General features: G+C 58.2%; 1 protein-coding gene across 4 annotated transcripts in view; it reads right to left on the reverse strand.

Moving 5' to 3' along the window:
* FMNL2 (formin like 2) overlaps window positions 1–20,581 on the reverse strand; it is a 116,278-nt gene that overhangs the window by 22,674 nt on the left and 73,023 nt on the right. For all 4 annotated transcript variants that reach the window (XM_071562247.1, XM_071562250.1, XM_071562249.1 and 1 more), the window contains exons 6-13: window positions 17,790–17,948; window positions 12,598–12,706; window positions 10,861–10,937; window positions 7,448–7,541; window positions 4,282–4,356; window positions 3,259–3,369; window positions 1,451–1,600; window positions 205–306 (exon numbers count right to left, since the gene is read on the reverse strand). In XM_071562247.1, coding sequence (XP_071418348.1) covers window positions 205–306; window positions 1,451–1,600; window positions 3,259–3,369; window positions 4,282–4,356; window positions 7,448–7,541; window positions 10,861–10,937; window positions 12,598–12,706; window positions 17,790–17,948 — 877 coding nt within the window. The remainder of the gene's footprint in view (window positions 1–204; window positions 307–1,450; window positions 1,601–3,258; window positions 3,370–4,281; window positions 4,357–7,447; window positions 7,542–10,860; window positions 10,938–12,597; window positions 12,707–17,789; window positions 17,949–20,581) is intronic.

Raw genomic sequence — 20,581 nt, forward strand, 5'->3', positions numbered from 1 at the left:
TGGCCCAGTCCCTGCCCCATTCCAGGGGCACAGGAGCTCCCTGGCCCTGGCACAGCTGATCCTGCCCCAGCCCAGGGGCACAGGAGCTCCCTGGCCCAGTCCCTGCCCTTGCCCAGGGGCACAGGAGCCCCCTGGCCCAGTCCCTGCCCCTGCCCAGGGGCACAGCACCCCCTGGCCCTGGCACAGCTGCCCCTTCCTGCTCACCCTGATCACATCCAGCTCTTTGTTCCTTTGCATAAGTTGCTTTTCCAGTTCCACAATCTTGGCCATGGCCTCGTTCTCCGTATCTTGGAGTTTTTCAGATAACTGTCAATTAAAAGAGGAATAGATTAATTAGGTGGAAAGCTGCAGTTTTATCAAACCAGACATCAGGCTGCTTGTTGGAGCAGTGGCACGAGGTTGTTATGGATATTCCAGCAATCCCTGAAGCCTTTCTTTGGGAATGAAACGGCTCCTGCACGAGATGGGGGACACCAGGGCCCCAGTGAAGGTTCCTCTGATGAAGGTCCCCCCTCAGCCACGACCAGCAGGTGCCAGGCTGGACCATGACTGTGAACCTGTCCAGGTAAGGAAGTTTATTCTGTAATAAAGCCCTTAAAATGTAATTATTTTACTCTCCCCTGGGAGGGTGGGCAGGCCCTGGCACAGGTTGGGCAGAGAAGCTGTGGCTGCCCCTGGATCCATCCCTAGGAGTGTCCCAGGCCAGGCTGGAGCACCCTGGGCTGGTGGGAGGTGTCCCTGTCCATGGCAGGGGTGGGATGGGATGATCCTCAATGTCCCTTCCCACCCAAACCCCTCTGGGATTCCACAACACCCCAGAGGGGCAAACACTGCCCAGCAAAGTGTTTCAAACTGTATTTATTCCAAGTGTTACTGGAATGCTGAGAGAATGGAGATTGTTTTGTGACTTTTTGAAGTCTGCAAAACCACTTTTTTCATTCTTTTCCAAAGCCAAGCAGCGTGTTGTGGACCAAAGAAGTGCCACAAGGTTTAGGGGGGGGCAAAGTGTGGGCACCCCCGAGGATGCCACACCACTGATGTCCAGCCCTTCCTTCCCCCTGAGCCCAACAACGTGGCTGAGACCCAGCCAGGGGGGGTTCTGCTCCCTCCAGGCCCTGCCCTGCTGAGCAAGTGGCAATTCCCATGGAAAGCAGCTTGCCCAGCTCCTGAGGTGACTCCTGTGCCAGGTGACCCCTGTGCCGGGTGACCCCTGTGCCAGGTGACCCCCTGTGCCGGGTGACCCCTGTGCCAGGTGACCCCCTGTGCCGGGTGACCCCCTGTGCCAGCTGACCCCCTGTGCCAGCTGACTCCACAACCCACTTACCCCCAACCCAGCCATGCCAAGGCTCCTCCCAAGAGACCCTCACTCCAAAGGCTGTGCCCTGCAGTGCCTGTGCCCCCTCCCAGCGCAGAGCCATGCCCAGGGTGCCCACCCAGCCCTGGTACTGACATGGGAGATGTTTTCTTCCAGTTCCTCCACCCTCTCCAGGGCCGCGTTCTTGGTCTCAGCGTCCTCCAGCAAGGCCCCCACGTCGAACACGTTGTCCAGGTAGGCCTGGATCTGCACCTGCAGCTTGTCACTCTCCGTGTGCTTCAGCTTCTGCAGAGCCAAGGACACACAGGTGACCCTGGCACCCCTGGCACTGGGGTGGGAGAGCAGGGCAGCCACTTCCACCACCCAGGAAAACACTTTGATTTCATCTTTTCTGGGGTCACAGGTGAGAAGGGCATTTTTGCAGAGCAAACACCCAGAGCTTTCAAATAAAGCCAAGCAGGGCCTTGTCTTCTGTACTAGAAGATTTCTGGCTCTCCTGCCCATGGCCGGGGTTGGAACTGGATGACTTTGAGATCTCCTCCAACCCAAACCACTGTGGGATTCCATGATCTCCTCTGTGGTTTCTCAGCAAGGATCTGCTGCTCCCCAAGGACTGCAGGGCTTGTGCCACCCCCAGACCCCAAACACACCCATGGGCAGCACTGCCATGTCCAAGGGCATCTTGCAGACCCCCAGATCCTCCCTCTGGTGTAGAACTCAGCAGGGACAAGTCACTTCCCTGCCAACATGAGCAGTGATTTCCTGGGGGTGCTCCCAAGGGCAGGGACAGAGGGAAAAACAGCTGGGAGAGCTGGGAATGTTCCCCTGGAGAAGGGAAGGCTCCAGGAACACCTGAGAGCCCCTGGCAGGGTCTTAAGGGGCTCCAGGAGAGCTGGAGAGGGACTGGGGACAAGGGATGGAGGGACAGGACACAGGGAATGGCTTCCCACTGCCAGAGGGCAGGGCTGGGAAAGGGGATATTGGGAAGGAACTGGTGGGTGGGAGGGTGGGCAGGCCCTGGCACAGGTTGGGCAGAGAAGCTGTGGCTGCCCCTGGATCCCTGGGAGTGTCCAAGGCCAGGTTGGAGCAACCTGGGCTGGTAGGAGGTGTCCTTGCCCATGGCAGGGGTGGCACTGGATGTCCTCAGTGTCCCTTCCCACCCAAACCATTCTGTGATCCCAGAAAAGCAGATAAAGGTCAACAAAAGCAGCTCCTCCTGGAGCTCAGCCCTTCCCACGGGACACAGGCCAGGTCTGACTGCCAGAGAGAACCCACAGCTGGCATTTCCCAGCCCTGGGGCAGAGGGAGCCCTGGCAGCACCAGAGCCAGTGCCAGCCCGGGGCCAGCAGCCCTGGGGACGTGGCAGGGCGAGGGTGGCTGTGGCTCACCCTGCCCTTGGTGCCAGCACAGCTCCAAATCCAGCTCCAGCTGCAATGCCAGCTGGCTGCAGCCCCACTGGCTCCAGCCAGGGCCCCTGGGGCAGCCAGGACACAGCCTTGGCACAGTCCCTGGAGCAGCCAGGACAGCCCTGGGAGCTGGCACTGTGGCACAGCCCTGGGAGCTGCCATGGTGGCACAGCCCCTGGAGCAGCCAGGGCACAGCCCTGGGAGCTGGCACTGTGGCACAGCCCTGGCAGCTGGCACTGTGGCACAGCCCCTGGAGAAGCCAGGACAGCCCTGGCAGCTGGCACCGTGGCACAGCCCCTGGCAGCTGGCACTGTGAGCACAGCCCCTGGAGAAGCCAGGACAGCCCTGGGAGCTGGCACTGTGGCACAGCCCCTGGAGAAGCCAGGACACAGCCCTGGCACTGTGGCACAGCCCCTGGAGCAGCCAGGACATAGTCCTGGGAACTGGCATGGTGGCACAGCCCAGACTCTGGTGAGGGCTCTGGGGGGTTCAGGAGGGGTGGCAGGGGTGGCAGTGCCAGCCCTGGGTCACACTCACGTCCAGGTACTCGTCCAGGCCCAGCTTGGTGAACTCGTACTGCAGGTGCACCCGGAAGTTCATGTCCTCCACCGAGTGCACCACGATGTTGATGAACTGCATGCAGGCCACCTGCAGGGACAACCAGGGTCACCCCAGCACCTGCCTCAGCCCCACAGAGGGGGGACCATCCCAGGAACGGGGGCAGAGCAGGAGCCCCAGGAACGGGGGCAGAGCAGGAGCCCCAGGAACGGGGGCAGAGCAGCATCCCCAGGAACGGGGGCAGAGCAGCATCCCCAGGAACGGGGGCAGAGCAGCATCCCCAGGAACGGGGGCAGAGCAGCATCCCCAGGAACGGGGGCAGAGCAGGAGCCCCAGGAACGGGGGCAGAGCAGGAGCCCCAGGAACGGGGGCAGAGCAGGAGCCCCAGGAACGGGGGCAGAGCAGGAGCCCCAGGAACGGGGGCAGAGCAGGAGCCCCAGGAACGGGGGCAGAGCAGGAGCCCCAGGAACGGGGGCAGAGCAGGAGCCCCAGGAACGGGGGCAGAGCAGGAGCCCCAGGAACGGGGGCAGAGCAGGAGCCCCAGGAACGGGGGCACAGCAGCATCCCCAGGAACGGGGGCACAGCAGGAGCCCCAGGAACGGGGGCACAGCAGCATCCCCAGGAACGGGGGCACAGCAGCATCCCCAGGAACAGGGGAGGAACCCCACGTGGAGCAGCCACTGCTCTGCCCAGCAGCAGAAGGACAGGCAGCAGCTGGAGAGGTCCCTCCCCACTCCCTGTCTGTGGCTCCCATGACTGGCACATGGGCAGAGGTTGGTGCTGCAGAAGCTGCTGTGAGAGCACGAGTGGCCCAAGGGGCACTGCCCTCTGCCCTGGGCCTGGCATGGGGCACTTTGAGCCAAGGGAATGGGGAGCTGCAAGTGAAGGGCACTGGGCTGTAAATAGGTGGGCTCTGGCACCTCAGGCCAAGGGCAGGAGGCAGACTGGGCCATGCCAGGGGATGGAGCAGCAGCTGGAGCTGCTGGGGCTGGTCCCACTCACCATGAAGTCGATGTTGTTGTCCTCATTCCTGAAGTGCTCCATGAGCTTCTCGAAGCGCTGCTTCTCCCCACACACCTGCAAAGCAACACCACAACTCTGGTCACCCCCAGCTGGGGCAGGAGACACTGGAAAGACAGATATTTGTCCCCTCCAAACCTCTCTGGCTGCTGAGAACATTCTCCACCAAGAAATGTGGCTGACTAATTCCATGGCAACACCTGCAGTGCCAGCCAGAGGCCTCAGGTACAATCACTGCACAGATTAAATTATCAGACAGGTCTTTGTGGGTCTTTCCCCCTCTCAAATCCAAGAATTCCCAGTGCAGGAGCCACACCAGGCTGTGCCACAAGGAGGGCTCAGCCCCTCTCCTGCCCTCCCACTGTAATATCATGTAATTAGGAAGAAAAGCAAATTACAGGGAGGCCACAGAGAAAATGATCCCTGGCTAAACAAGGAGTGACAATACCCCAGTCAAGAGTGGGAATTACAGAGCTGCAGCACAGGCTGTTGGCAGGAAACCAAAGCAGTCTGGGGGAGAAGGAAGATCAGAGATAAAGCAGCTCTCAGGATATTGTTCACATCTTAATATTCCCAGAAGCCTCTTTGGCTCAGTCCTGCTCTTCTCAGCACAGAAACCACCTGAGGTAATCCCCCAAAAACACAGGGAGTAAATTAGAAGGGCAATTGCCATCCCTGGAAGTGTCCCAGGCCAGGTTGGAGCAGCCTGGTCTAGTGCAAGGTGTCCCTGGCCATGGCAGGAGCTTTAAGTTGCCTGTTTGCAGAGGGACAGGAGCAGCCCTGGCAGGGCAGAGCCAGGGGCAGGAGCAGCCCTGGCAGGGCAGAGCCAGGGGCAGGAGCAGCCCTGGCAGGGCAGAGCCAGGGGCAGGAGCAGCTCCGGGACAGGAGCAGCCCTGGCAGGGCAGAGCCAGGGACAGGAGCAGCCTTGGCTGGGCACACCCAGGAACAGGAGCAGCCCTGGCTGGGCACACACAGGGGCAGGAGCAGCTCTAGGACAGGAGCAGCCCTGGCAGGGCAGAGCCAGGGACAGGAGCAGCCCTGGCAGGACAGAGCCAGGGGCAGGAGCAGCCCTGGCAGGGCACACCCAGGGGCAGGAGCAGCCCTGGCAGGGCAGACTCAGGGGCAGGGCAGACACAGGGGCAGGAGCAGCCCTGGCAGGGCAGACACAGGGGCAGGAGCAGCCCTGGCAGGGCACACCCAGGGGCAGGAGCAGCCCTGGCTGGGCACACCCAGGGGCAGGAGCAGCCCTGGCTGGGCACACCCAGGGGCAGGAGCAGCCCTGGCTGGGCACACCCAGGGGCAGGAGAAGCTCTAGGACAGGAGCAGCCCTGGCAGGGCACACCCGGGGGCAGGAGCAGCCCTGGCAGGGCAGACTCAGGGGCAGGGCACACCCAGGGGCAGGAGCAGCCCTGGCTGGGCAGACCCGGGGCAGGAGCAGCCCTGGCTGGCTGAGGTGCAGCAACACCACCTGTGGCTTTTGGTGGCCACTCCCAGGCAGCTCCCAGTGCCACCAGCTGGGGCAGGGCTGCCCCACGTGTGCTGCAGGAGGCAGAGAACTGCCTGGCATGCAATGATATAATTCAGTCTGGGAGATTAAAGAGGGTGAGAGTGGAGCTGGAGCTCCAGCCTGAAGAGTGGCCAAAAGCCAAGGGGAGTGCTGGAGTCCAACCCCACCACAGAAGAGCAGATGTTGCCTCTTCTGCAGGAACGAAGCTCCAAGGCCTGTCATTTGGAGGCCCAGCTGGGACAAGGAGAGGCAGAGCCCTCTTTGATTGGCTTTATTCTGGGCAAGGGGCAAGAGGAAAGGAGTCAGCACAGCCAGAAACCCCCCTGTGCCCGCTGGGGCTGGGAGGAACCCACACCGGGTCACTCTGAGCCCATGGCACTGTGGAAGGGCAACGTGGGCACCCTGCAAGGGCAACGTGGGCACCGTGGAAGGGCAACGTGGGCAACCCTGCAAGGACAACGTGGGCACCCTGCAAGGACTATGGGGGCATCTTGCAAGGACTACGTGGGCACTCCCGCAAAGGGCAACGTGGGCACCCTGCAAGGGCAACGTGGGCACCCCTGCAAGGGCAACGTGGGCACCCCTGCAAGGGCAACGTGGGCACCCCTGCAAGGGCAACGTGGGCACCCCTGCAAGGGCAATGTGGCTCTGGGAACCATCCCAGAGGGGCCTTTCCCAGGAATTCCCTAACAGGAATTCCAGCATGGATCTGGGACAGAGCTACAGCACAGCCCTGGCAGGAGGATCTGTGAGGAACAATTAGTGCTGGTTGGGTCCATGCCCACCTGGCAGGGGTCACAGTGATTTCTGCACAAATAGAATTCCAGCTGAGGGTGAATCCAGGAGTTTTGTGTTGCAAGGAAGCGTGGAATGGCTCTGGGAATGGCAGACCTAGCCCAGCATTCCTGGCTGGCTCTGGGACACAACCCCTGCAGTCCAGCTTTGAAATGCCCCCAAATGATGGGACACAGTTTGACTGAGCAAAGGGAGCAACTCCCAGCCTGGATTCATCTCGTTGGAATTGCAGCTCTTTCCCTTAATGACAAAAACCATGGGATGGACACATTGGAATTGCAGCTCTTTCCCTTCATCACAAAAACCATGGGATGGACACATTGGAATTGCAGCTCTTTCCCTTCATCACAAAAACCATGGGATGGACACATTGGAATTGCAGCTCTTTCCCTTCATCACAAAAACCATGGGATGGACACATTGGAATTGCAGCTCTTTCCCTTCATCACAAAAACCATGGGATGGACACATTGGAATTGCAGCTCTTTCCCTTCATCACAAAAACCATGGGATGGACACATTGGAATTGCAGCTCTTTCCCTTCATCACAAAAACCATGGGATGGACACATTGGAATTGCAGCTCTTTCCCTTCATCACAAAAACCATGGGATGGACACATTGGAATTGCAGCTTTCCCTTCATCACAAAAACCACGGGATGGACATGTTGGAATTGCAGCTTTCCCATAACCACAAAACCATGGGATGGACAGCCCTGGGCTGCTGTGCAGCTCCAAGGAAAACCTGCAGCTGATGGGAAGCCCTTCCTCCAGGGAATGTGGCTGCTTGGGAAGGCTCCAGGGAGCAGAGGGACAACCCCAGGGAAGGGGAGCAGCCCCTGGTACCTCCTTGAAGTTGTCGAAGGCCGCCAGGATGATCTCGTGCCCCCCTCGCACCAGGCACACGGCGGCCAAGAGCTCCAGCACCAGGGCCTTGGTCCTGTGGAGAGAGGAGAAGGTGACACGGTGCCCACCTGCTCAACCAGCTCCTGCCAGCCCTGGGCAGGAGTGTGGCACATGGGGCTCCATGCCCTGTGCCTCAATGCCTGTGAATCCACAGCCCTGATCCAGGGATTCTGCCTCTCCCGGGATCATGCACCTCTCCCCCACCTTAGAGCTTCTCCAAACATGCAGGAATTGGAACCACAACTTGGAAATCCAGGCATTGGAATGGGCTGCCCAGGGAGGGGGTGGATTCTCCATCCCTGGAGGTGTTTAAGGTGAGACTGGACGTGGCACTGAGTGCCATGGGCTGGTGATCACAGTGGGGTTGGACCAAGGGTTGGACTTGATGATCTCAGAGGTCTCTTCCAACCCAACTGATTCTGTGACTCAAAGAGGCAGCTGCAGAACTCCAGGCAAGGCAGGGCATGGACTCCTGGAGAGTTCCCTGCACACACCTGGAGTTCACTTTCCCCATCCCAAGTGGCCCCTCCGAGCCCACTTTTCAAGGGAAGTGCTTCAGATTCCAACCTGCACTTTTCCTGGCCCAAATCTGAGTTATTCTCTGTGGTAATTTGGGTTATTCAGAGCCACACACACCCCCAGAGCTCACTGCAGGAACACAGGGAAATCCTGGGAAATCAGGAATAAATGCACCACGGAGAGGAACCAGCAGATCTCAGAGGAAAACCATGCAGCAAACTGGGTGTTCCCCTCAAGAAAGGAACTCCCAGGGCTTCTTTCCAGCATTCCTGGAAGGCAGGAGCCCTCCTGGGCAGCTGAGCTGTGAGCAGAGTCACACCATGCACACACATTAGTCCATGCCAAGGCATCTCCTCAAACCAGACACGGAACAGGAAATACCTGTGGCCTCCAGTGCCAGGGTGCCCTGTGGGGCCCAGGGGTCACTCCCTAGGGAATGTCACACGTGCCAGGGTCAGGTCCTGCCCAGCACAGGGCTGGTCCTGCCACAAGAACAGCCAAGGAGCTCTTGTGTGGATCTTCAGGAGTGTCCCAGCCCGGGCTGGGAGGGTGGGGAGAGGGAGGGACATCTCTGGGATCACAGAATTCCAAGGGCTCTGGAGTCCCCCACACCCCTGGGATGGGGACATGGACAGCACAGTCCCAGCTGTGCCTGTAGGAGCTGGTTGGGAATAACCAGAGGAGATGGAGCCTCCACAGTTCCCCTCCTCCTGCCACCCAGCCCTGCCCACTGAGCTCCAAACTGGGCGTGGGATCAGCCACATAATGGGAATGGGACCAGCAACATAATGGGAATGGGATCAGCCCCACAGGGGGATCAGCCACATAATGGGAATGGGATTAGCCCCACAGGGGGAATGGGACCAGCCACATAATGGGAATGGGATCAGCCCCACAGGGGGATCAGCCACATAATGGGAATGGGATTAGCCCCACAATGGGATCAGCCCCAGAGGGGGAATGGGATCAGCCCCACAGGGGGAATGGGATCAGCCACATAATGGGAATGGGATCAGGCCCACAGTGGGAATGGGATCAGGCCCACAGTGGGATCAGCCTCACAGTGGGAATGGGATCAGCCCCACAGTGGGATCAGCCCCACAGGGGGAACGGGATCAGCCCCACAGGGGGAACGGGATCAGCCCCACAGGGGGAACGGGATCAGCCCCACAGGGGGAACGGGATCAGCCCCACAGGGGGAACGGGATCAGCCCCACAGGGGGAACGGGATCAGCCCCACAGGGGGAACGGGATCAGCCCCACAGGGGGAAGGGGATCAGCCCCACAGAGGGAACAGGATCAGCCCCACAGAGGGAACGGGATCAGCCCCACAGAGGGAACGGGATCAGCCCCACAGAGGGAACGGGATCAGCCCCACAGAGGGAACGGGATCAGCCCCACAGAGGGAACGGGATCAGCCCCACAGGGGGAATGGGATCAGCCCCACAGAGGGAACGGGACCAGCCCCACAGTGGGAACGGGACCAGCTCCACAGGGGGAACGGGATCAGCCCCACAGGGGGAACGGGATCAGCCCCACAGGGGGAATGGGACCAGCCCCACAATGGGAATGGGACCAGCCCCACAATGGGAATGGGATCAGCCCCACAGGGGGAATGGGACCAGCCCCACATCCACAGCATTCCCTCTGGCACATCTCAGTCACCCCAAAGCACTCAGACCTCTGGTTTCTTCAAGCTCTGGGGCTAAACCCAAACCCAGCTGGGCTTTGAGCAGCACCAACACGAAGTTCTGTCCTCACATTGTTTTAGTCCCATTTAAAGCAATTCTTTTATGAAGAGAAATGGCAGTGACAGTTTCTTCCAAAACTGAAAGCTGAGGTTGTCTCTTGATCACCAGATTTCCAGGCACAAAAGTGATAAAAGTATCAAACTTCCCAAGGAACAAACTTCCCATGTCCTTCCTGTTTATCCCAGGATTGCTGACTTAGGGCTCAGTGAAGGACAGGAAGGAAGTCCCTGTTTGCCCCAGGACAGGATCTGTGCTCTGCAAGCCCAGAGCTCAGCCCTGCACAGACACAAATGGTGCTGCTGAGTCTCCTCATCCCACAGCTTTGCCTTTCCCTGGAAACATCTCAGTGTCCCCTTTGGCTTTACATGCACAGCTGAGCCCTGCAGGATCTGCTGGAAGTGGCTCTTGGGATCCCAGGGGTGTGGGAGAGGAGGGACAGGGCTCCAGAACCAGCAGTTGCACTGGGGAGTCCCCACTGTGGCTGGGGCTGCACAACAACCTGGCCCAGAGCAGGAGTGAAACCTCCTCCCACGGGGACTCCAACCAGGACCTTGGGAGAACATTCCATGCAGAGGATTCTCTCTCTCTTCAGTGAAACCCCACGTTAAGCTGCTCATTATCAGGGGGTTGTTGGCACTGCAGAGCTGAGGGGCTCCAGCAGCTCATTCCAGCTGAACCCCAGCCTGGGTTGGGGACAAGGGACCCCAAAGCCCACTCAGTGCCACCCCTGCCATGGGCAGGGACACCTCCCACCAGCTCAGGTGGCTCCAACCTGGTCTTGGACACTCCCAGGGATCCAGGGGCAGCCACAGCTTCTCTGCCCAACCTGTGCCAGGGCCTGCCCACCCTCCCAGCCACCAATTCCATCCCAATATCCCACCCAGCCCTGCCCTCCCAGTGGGAAACCATTACTAGAAGTGAGGAACCAGCAGCTCTGTCCCCCTGGAGCTGAAGGACAGTTGCACATCCACCACCACAGGGACTTCACCTGGTTCTGCTGCAGGTTTGGGACAGACCCAGCCTGGACACCCCTGGCCAGGCCCTTCCCCTCCTGCCAAGGCCCCCAGAGCCAGCCCAGCCTACCTGGGGTTCTTGTTGTTGAGGCTCAGAGCGATCTCATTGACGGCGTGAGGGTGGGACATCACCATGTTGAATCCATACTGGGAGAGAAGGGAAAGTCCTGCTCCAGTTCTGACACCCCAAGGACTGTCCTGACCCCCCAAGGATTGTTCTGACCCCCCAAGGACTGTCCTGACACCCCAAGGACTGTCCTGACACCCCAAGGATTGTTCTGACCCCCAAAGGATTGTTCTCACACCCAGCAAATCCCACATCCCAGGGCAGTTCTTTAAGCCAAACAAACCCTTGTGGAGTTTGCTGATCAAACCCAAGTCTTTCATTCTCCCACTGTACCTGAGAACTTCCAACTCTGCTATTACATGATCCCACCATTCCCTCAGAACTTCCAACTCTGCTATTCCATGATTCCCCCATTCCCTGAGATCTTCCAACTCTGCTCTTCCATGATCCCACCATTCCCTCAGAACTTCCAACTCTACTCTTCCATGATCCCACTATTCCCTGAGATCTTCCAACTCTGCTATTCCATGACCCCACCATTCCCTGAGAACCTCCAACTCTGCTATTCCATGACCCCACCATTCCCTCAGAACTTCCAACTCTACTCTTCCATGATCCCACTATTCCCTGAGATCTTCCAACTCTGCTATTCCATGATTCCACCATTCCCTGAGAACTTCCAGCTCTGCAATTCCATGATCCCACCATTCCCTGAGAACTTCCAGCTCTGCAATTCCATGATCCCGCCATTCCCTGAGAACTTCCAACTCTGCTATTCCATGACCCCACCATTCCCTGAGATCTTCCAACTCTGCTATTCCATGATCCCACCATTCCCTGAGAACTTCCAACTCTGCTATTCCATGACCCCACCATTCCCTGAGAACCTCCAGCTCTGCTATTCCATGATCCCACCATTCCCTGCCACTGACAGTGGTGGAATTCCTTGCTTTGGCCATATCAGCCAACAAAAAGGGCTCCAAGAGCTGCTCCAACATTATTTCCAACCCTTTTTTTCATCCTTCCCTCCCTCCAAGCCCTTTTTCGTTCTGCCAAGGGCACCATTTCATGTCTGAAGAGGAAGTGGAAGTTCAGCTGCCAAAAGCAGCTGCTCCTCTCCAAAAATGAAAAGAGAATTCCTTTGGGAAACCCTCCACTGGTTATGAGGATTGTTGTTGCTCCCTTCCCATCCCTGTAAATCCCAGGAGCTGCTGCCCCCAGGGCAAAGGGGGGTCACAGGTACCTCCTGCTCTCCTAATAAACTCCCAGGAAGGTTTTCCCCACAGCCTTTCCTTGTTTTAGCAGAAATTCCCACTCCCTGAAGCTCCCTGGACATGATCCCAACATCCCAGTGAAGAGCAAAACCCCTCAGGGAAGCAGGACTGGCTTTGGCTTAGTTGGGTCCCCTCCAGCTGTGCCACTGCCTCCCATAAATCCTTCCTGAGGGAGAGCTGGGATTTTCCATCTGCTGAAACAACCTCCCAGTTTCCAAGTGTCAGGACTAAATTCTGAGGCTAATTATAGCCTGATTGGCTGCAGGTTTAATTAGTTAGTGCACACTGAGCTCTCCCCTCCCTGTGCCCCCTCCCCACCTGCACAATCCTTAGGAATTGTGTCCTGTTGCTTCCCATTTTAATCATGAGAACTGAACCATTTGCAGCAGTTTGCCCCTAAAAATGCCCCCTGAGCTTCCCTGCCCTCCCAGCACCAGCAGAGCCCTGGGGAGCCCCCAGCAGTTACCTGGTAGTTCATGATGGCCCTCAGGCACATGATGCACACGTGGACATCGTCCTTCTTGCTCACCAACCGGGAATTCTTGAGGGTCCTCCTGCTGGGCAGGGTGTTGTACCTGCCAGGAGAGACAGGGAGGCTCCTCAGGCCAGGGTGGGCGTGGGGGGACAGGGGAGGAGGAGAAATGGCCCTTCACTGGGACAGGATGAGGATGTTCTCCAGGGGAACAGGGGGCAATGTTCATGGAGAGAAAGCAGGACAAGGTGCTGGGATGGACCCACAACAAACCCAGATCGGGGGGAGAGAGAAGGAAGGAAGGAAATGTCCCTCCACTGCGTGAGGAGGAAGATGTTCCCCAGGTGAACATGGGGCAATTTTCATGGAAATAAAGCAGGACAGGGTGCTGGGATGGATCCACAACCCAGATGGGAGGGAGAGGGAAGGAGAAATGTCCCTCCCCTGGGTGAGGATGAGGATGTTGTGTAGATGAACATGGGGCAATTTTCATGGAAATAAAGCAGGACAGGGTGCTGGGATGGACCCACAACAAACCCAGATTGGGGGGAGAGAGAAGGAAGGAAGAGAAATGTCCCTCCACTGGGTGAGGATGAGGATGTTCTCCAGGTGAACATGGGGCAATGTTCATGGATAGAAAGCAGGACAAGGTGCTGGGAGGGATCCACAACAAATCCAGATGAGAAGGAGAGGGAAGGAAGGAAATGTCCCTCCACTGGGTGAGGAGGAAGATGTTCTCCAGGTGAACAGGGGGCAATGCTCATGGAAATAAAGCAGGACAGGGTGCTGGGATGGACCCACAACAAACCCAGATCGGGGGGAGAGAGAAGGAAGGAAGGAAATGTCCCTCCACTGGGTGAGGAGGAAGATGTTCCCCAGGTGAACATGGGGCAATTTTCATGGAAATAAAGCAGGACAGGGTGCTGGGATGAATCCACAACCCAGATGGGAGGGAGAGGGAAGAAGGAGAAATGTCCCTCCCCTGGGTGAGGATGAGGATGTTGTGTAGATGAACATGGGGCAATTTTCATGGAAATAAAGCAGGACAAGGTGCTGGGATGGACCCACAACAAACCCAGACTGGGGGGAGAGAGAAGGAAGGAAGAGAAATGTCCCTCCCCTGGGTGAGGATGAGGATGTTCTCCAGGGGAACAGGGGGCAATGTTCATGGATAGAAAGCAGGACAAGGTGCTGGGAGGGATCCACAACAAATCCAGATGAGAAGGAGAGGGAAGGAAGAAAATGTCCCTCCACTGGGTGAGGAGGAAGGTGTTCCCCAGGTGAACACGGGGCAATGCTCATGGAAATAAAGCAGGACAGGGTGCTGGGATGGATCCACAACAAATCCAGATTGGGGGGAAAGGGAAGGAAGAGAAATGGCCCTTCACTGGGTGAGGATGAGAATGTTTTGTAGATGAACACGGGACAATGATCATGGAAATAAAGCAGGACAAGGTGCTGGGATGGACCCACAACAAACCCAGATGGGAGGGAGAGGGAAGGAAGGAAATGTCCCTCCACTGGGTGAGGAGGAAGATGTTCCCCAGGTGAACACGGGGCAATTTTCATGGAAATAAAGCAGGACAAGGTGCTGGGATAGACCCACAACAAACCCAGGTGGGTGGGAGAAAGAAGGAAGAGAAATGTCCCTCCATGGGCTGAGGATGAGGATGTTCTCCAGGGGAACAGGGGACAATGTTCATGGATAGAAAGCAGGACAAGGTGCTGGGAGGGATCCACAACAAACCCAGGGCAGGAGCTGCAGCCCCAGAGCAGGGCATGGAAACACCAACAATGAAGGTGAGAACCAGCAACACCACACGGGGTTTGTTCTGCTGCACTGTCAGGGTGGGACACAAACACTGCAAACCCTCCCTCTCAGTGCCCAACCCCAGAGGGATGGGAATGGTGGGGTGGGATGGGGTGGGATGGGATGGGATGGGATGGGATGGGATGGGATGGGATGGGGTGGGATGGGGTGGGATGGGGTGGGATGGGGTGGGATGGGAGGGGATGGGGTGGGGTGGGGATGGGGATGGGGATGGGATGGGATAGGATGGGGATGGGGATGGGGATGGGGATGGGGATGGGGATGGGATGGGATGGGGAGGGAGGGGACGGGATGGGGTGGGATGGGGATGGGGATGGGGATGGGGATGGGGATGGGGATGGGGATGGGATAGGATGGGATGGTGCAGTCCTGTCCATGGAGAGCCCCCAGCCCTGAGCCTTCAGCAGTTCCTCCCCTGGCTCTCATTCTCCAGCAGTGCTGAGATGAAAGGAATCCCCAACCCAAAGCAGGATGCAATGAAAGGCCTTTTCCCCATAAATATGGATGAGTAACTGAGCTCAGGGCCCTGCAGGGCTGCAGCAAAACTGACCCACTTTGGGCAGCACCACAGAGGGTGGGGGAGCTGCAGGGGGGTTGCAGGGAGGGCACCCCAAGGAGGGCACCATGCCACACCACTCACAGGGATGGGTGCTCTGCACCTGCCCCTGGACACTCCTGTGGGAATGGGGCTGCCCAGGAGCTCCAGCCAGGGCTGTGCCACCATCCTGCCCCCTTCCCAGGGACCAGCTCAGCACCCACACACCCCTCCTGTGCCCCCAGGGACCAGGTCACTGCCCACACACCCCTCCTGTGCCCCCAGGGACCAGCTCAGTGCCCACACACCCCTCCTGTGCCCCCACAGACCAGCTCAGCACCCACACACCCCTCCTGTGCCCCCAAGGACCAGCTCAGTGCCCACACACCCCTCCTGTGCCCCCAGGGACCAGCTCAGCACCCACACACCCCTCCTGTGCCCCCAGGGACCAGCTCAGCACCCACACACCCCTCCTGTGCCCCCAGGGACCAGCTCAGTGCCCACACACCCCTCCTGTGCCCCCAGGGACCAGCTCAGCACCCACACACAATGTCCCCATGGACCAGCTTAGTGCCCACACACCCCTCCTGTGCCCCCAGGGACCGGCTCAGTGCCCACACACCCCTCCTGTGCCCCCAAGGACCAGCTCAGTGCCCACACACCCCTCCTGTGCCCCCAAGGACCAGCTCAGCAGCCACACACCCCTCCTGTGCCCCCACAGACCAGCTCAGCACCCACACACAATGTCCCCAGGGATCAGCTTAGTGCCCACACACCCCTGTGCCCCCAGGGACCAGCTCAGTGCCCACACACCCCTCCTGTGCCCCCAGGGACCAGGTCAGCGCCCACACACCCCTCCTGTGCCCCCAGGGACCAGCTCAGCACCCACACGCCCCTCCTGTGCCCCCAGGGACCAGCTCAGCACCCACACACCCCTCCTGTGCCCCCAGGGACCAGCTCAGCACCCACACACCCCTCCTGTGCCCCCAGGGACCAGGTCCCTGGGCACTGAAGGTACTCATGGCACAGCCCAGACTGATGCCCTGCAGCCCAGGAGGCCCTGAAGTCCAACCCCTGGATGCAGCCAAAGCCCTTGGATGGACAGAGCTTCTGTGCCTGGACCCTCCACTCCTTACAGAGGTTTTGCAGAATTAAAATTTCTCACTTCAATCCACATAAAAACTCCAGCCCTGACTGGGAAGAAAAGGAATTTCTAATGGGCTGGGCCACTGCACATTAATATTGATCTGACAGGAGACTCTGGCCCTCTGCAAAGCTCCTTCTCCCCAAAAAGCAGCAGTAAAACCCTCAAAGCTTCAGCTCCTTTTTGATCCTTCTGCCCTCGTTTTGGTGTCATTTCCCAAATCCCTGTCCCTCCCCTTCAGGAGGAGCCTCTCAGGTGCCAAGGCAAGGCAGGGAGCAGGGCACTGGCAGGGCTGGCACAGCTGGAGTAGCTGCAGGAAGGCACCTGAGTGGGGATGGGAAGGGATGGGCTGAGCCATGAAGGGACACGCAGAGCTCTGTGTCCAATTGGGAATTATCCTGCTGAGATCTCCCAGCCTTGTCCTCTTCCAGCCAAGAGAGAGGAGCACTCCAGGCTGGAAGGGGCTTGGGGCACCCTGGGACAGTGGGAGGTGCCCCTGCCCATGCAGGAGTGGCACTGGATGGGCTTTGAGGTCCTTCCAACCCAACCCATCCTGGGATTCTGGAGCTGAATGGTTCCCATGGCAAAGTCAGAGGAGGAGCTTCCACCCAGCAGAACCTCCAGCCTGGAGGTCCACATGGCCCAGAACCCTCATCTACCACCTGGGGACAGGGCAGGACCCTCCTGGTGTGCCCAAACTCCTCATCCTGCACACCCTCAGCTGGTGAGGAGAACCTGCCTCACCCTCAGGAAAAGATCCCATTCAATTAACGAGTACTGATGAAATCTGCAAATAAAAGGGATGGAGGGAAGGAAGGGAGGAGGGAAGGGAAGGAAAGGAAGGAAAGGGAGGGAGGGAAGGAAGGAAAGGGAGGGAGGGAAGGAAGGAAAGGGAGGGAGGGAAGGAAGGAAAGGGAGGGAGGGAAGGAAGGAAAGGGAGGGAGGGAAGGAAGGGAGGGAGGAAGGAAGGAAAGGGAGGGAGGGAAGGAAGGAAAGGGAGGGAGGGAAGGAAGGAAAGGGAGGGAGGGAAGGAAGGAAAGGGAGGGAGGGAAGGAAGGAAAGGGAGGGAGGGAGGAAGGAAGGAGAAGGGAGGGGAGGAGGAAGGAAGGAAAGGAGGGAGGGAAGGAAGGAAAGGGAGGAGGGAGGGAAGGGAGGGAGGGAGGAAGGGAGGGAGGGAGAAGGGAGGGAGGGAGGAGGAAGGGAGGAAGGAGAGGAGGAGGGAGGAAGGGAGGAGGAGGAAGGAGAGGAAGGAGAGGAAGGAGGAAGGAAGGAAGGAAGGAAGGAAGGAAGGAAGGAAGGAAGGAAGGAAGAGGAAGGAAGGAAGGAAGGAAGGAAGGAAGGAAGGAAGGAAGGAAGGAAGGAAGGAAGGAAGGAAGGAAGGAAGGAAGGAAGGAAGGAAGGAAGGAAGGAAGGAAGGAAGGAAGGAAGGAAGGAAGGAAGGAAGGAAGGAAGGAAGGCGAGAGGATGGAGAGAGAGGATGGAGGGCAGGAGGGAGAGAAGGAGGGAGAGAAGGAGGGAGAGAAGGAGGATGGAGGACAGCAGGGCAGGAGGGCAGCAGGGCAGGAGGACAGCAGGGCAGGAGGCAGCAGGGCAGGAGGACAGCAGGGCAGGAGGCAGCAGGGCAGCAGGACAGCAGGCCAGCAGGGCAGAGCTCAGGAAGGTGCCCCCAGCCTCACCGCAGCGTGGAGTGTCGCCCCGCACGGGCCGCGCCGCTGCCCACGGGCGAGGGCAGGTTGGTGGTGCCCCCCCTGTGCAGGTCCTCGATGGAGCGACTCCAGGGCTTGGCCTTGTCCATGGAGCTCTCCAAGCTGCTCTCCAGGCTCTCAAAGTCAAAGCTGGAAGGCAAAGGGGGTTGCAGGGCCAGGTTAGGCAGAGGAGGGGCATGGAGTGCCCTCCTTTGGGGGCAGCCCCAAAGCCACCCAACACTGCCAAGGGCAGGGGAATTGCCCTCCCAGCCCATGGAGCCCACCTGCTCCACTGTGCCAAGGTCCCAGAGCCACCCAACACTGCCAAGGGCAGGGGAATTGCCCTCTATGCCCATGGAGCCCACCTGTGCCAAGGTCCCAGAGCCACCCAACAGTGCCAAGGGCAGGGGAAATGCCCTCCCAGCCCATGGAGCCCACCTGTGCCAAGGGCCCTCCCCCCAGAGCAGGCTGGGACTGTGGGATCTGCTGGAACAGGGATGGAAAAGGAGAGACAAACACAACGTGGGGCTTGAGGGCAAAGCCCAGGGAAAGGGGCTGAGCTACAGAGGGGGAAGGAATTCCCAGCCCCACAGATTCCCTCAGGCTGGAAAAGCCCTCTGAGACCAGCAGGTCCAACCAGCCCCAGCACTGCCCAGGCCACCTCTGACCATGTCCCCAAGTGCCACATCCACAGGGCTTTGAACTCCTCCAGGGTCACATCCCAGGCAAGATCCAACCTCACGTTATCCCAACTCAACACAACCCAAGCAGATCCCACAACCATTCCAGGTCCTCCTTCATTTCTGACTCCTTGCCCATTGTCCTGTTTTCTCCAGCAGGAATTCTGGTCCCTCCCCATTATCCTGCTGAAATTCTGCTCCCTCCCCATTGTCCTGCAGGAATTCTGGTCCCACATTTTCCTGCAGGAATTCTGCTCCCTCCACATTGTCCTGCTGAAATTCTGGTCCCTCCCCATCATCCTGCAGGAATTCTGTGCCTTCCACATTGTCCTGCTGGAATTCTGGTCCCTCCCCATTGTCCTGCAGGAATTCTGTTCCCACATTCTCCAGCAGGAATTCTGGTCCCTCCACATTGTCCTGCAGGAATTCTGGTCCCACATTGTCCTGCAGGAATTCTGTTCCCACATTCTCCAGCAGGAAATCTGGTCCCTCCCCACTGTCCTTCTGGAATTCTGGTCCCTCCCCATCATCCTGCAGGAATTCTGTGCCTTCCACATTGTCCTGCTGGAATTCTGGTCCCTCCCCATTGTCCTGCAGGAATTCTGTTCCCACATTCTCCAGCAGGAATTCTGGTCCCTCCACATTGTCCTGCAGGAATTCTGGTCCCACATTGTCCTGCAGGAATTCTGTTCCCACATTCTCCAGCAGGAAATCTGGTCCCTCCCCACTGTCCTTCTGGAATTCTGGTCCCTCCCCATCATCCTGCAGGAATTCTGTGCCTTCCACATTGTCCTGCTGGAATTCTGGTCCCACATTGTCCTGCTGGAATTCTGTTCCCACATTCTTCAGCAGAAATTCTGCTCCCTCCCCATTGTCCTGCTGGAATTCTGCTCCCTCCCCACTGTCCAGCAGGAATTCTGTTCCCTCCACATTGTCCTGCAGGAATTCTGGTCCCTCCCCATTGTCCTGCAGGAATTCTGTTCCCACATTCTCCAGCAGGAAATCTGGTCCCTCCCCACTGTCCTTCTGGAATTCTGGTCCCTCCCCATCATCCTGCAGGAATTCTGTGCCTTCCACATTGTCCTGCTGGAATTCTGGTCCCACATTGTCCTGCTGGAATTCTGTTCCCACATTCTTCAGCAGGAATTCTGCTCCCTCCCCATTGTCCTGCTGGAATTCTGCTCCCTCCCCACTGTCCTGCTGGAATTCTGGTCCCTCCCCACTGTCCTGCAGGAATTCTGCTCCCTCCCCACTGTCCTGCAGGAATTCTGCTCCCTCCCCACTGTCCTGCTGGAATTCTGGTCCCTCCCCACTGTCCTGCTGGAATTCTGCTCCCTCCCCACTGTCCTGCTGGAATTCTGCTCCCTCCCCACTGTCCTGCTGGAATTCTGCTCCCTCCCCACTGTCCTGCTGGAATTCTGCTCCCTCCCCACTGTCCTGCTGGAATTCTGCTCCCTCCCCAGCTTTGAGGTCCTTACTCATTTTTGCCACCTCAGAGGGGGAAACCAGCGAGTCCCTTCCCTACATTTGGATAAATTTGGGAAGAGTCTTTCCACAAACACTCCTCTTTGCTGGGCACAGTTTTTCCAGTCAGTAACATTCTAAAACATGTAATTTTCCCTCATTAATTTTCCTGCAAGCCCATCAAAAATCCCCTTTCTGTGCAATGACATCCAGAAATTTGAGGGCAGCTTTGCTAAAAATAAACTGTCAGTGTCTCCAACCCAAGGCTTCTTTTCAGGCACTTTTATACAAAGAAATCTCCTACAATATCCTGAATTAATGTGGAGATAATGGCCCATCCCTGGAGTGTTCAAGGCCAGGCTGGATGGGACAATCTGGGCTGGAGGAAGGTCTGGGATGGGCTTTAAGGTCCCCCCCAGCCCAGTCTGGGATGATTCCATGACACTAAAACAGATTCTCTGCTGAAGATCCATTTCAAATCATGGGATGGAACAACTCAGGAAAGCTCCTGCTCTTCAGAGCACCTCCCAGGATTTGTCACCTCCAGCACTAACCAGGAGGGAACCTCTTGGTTTGCAGCTTTCCCGAGGTGCCAACCCCCCTGAGATGCCTCCTGGGGCACAGGGGACGCCCCCAGGC

Source organism: Pithys albifrons, chromosome 8, assembly GCF_047495875.1.
Source record: "Pithys albifrons albifrons isolate INPA30051 chromosome 8, PitAlb_v1, whole genome shotgun sequence".
Taxonomy (NCBI): domain Eukaryota; kingdom Metazoa; phylum Chordata; class Aves; order Passeriformes; family Thamnophilidae; genus Pithys; species Pithys albifrons.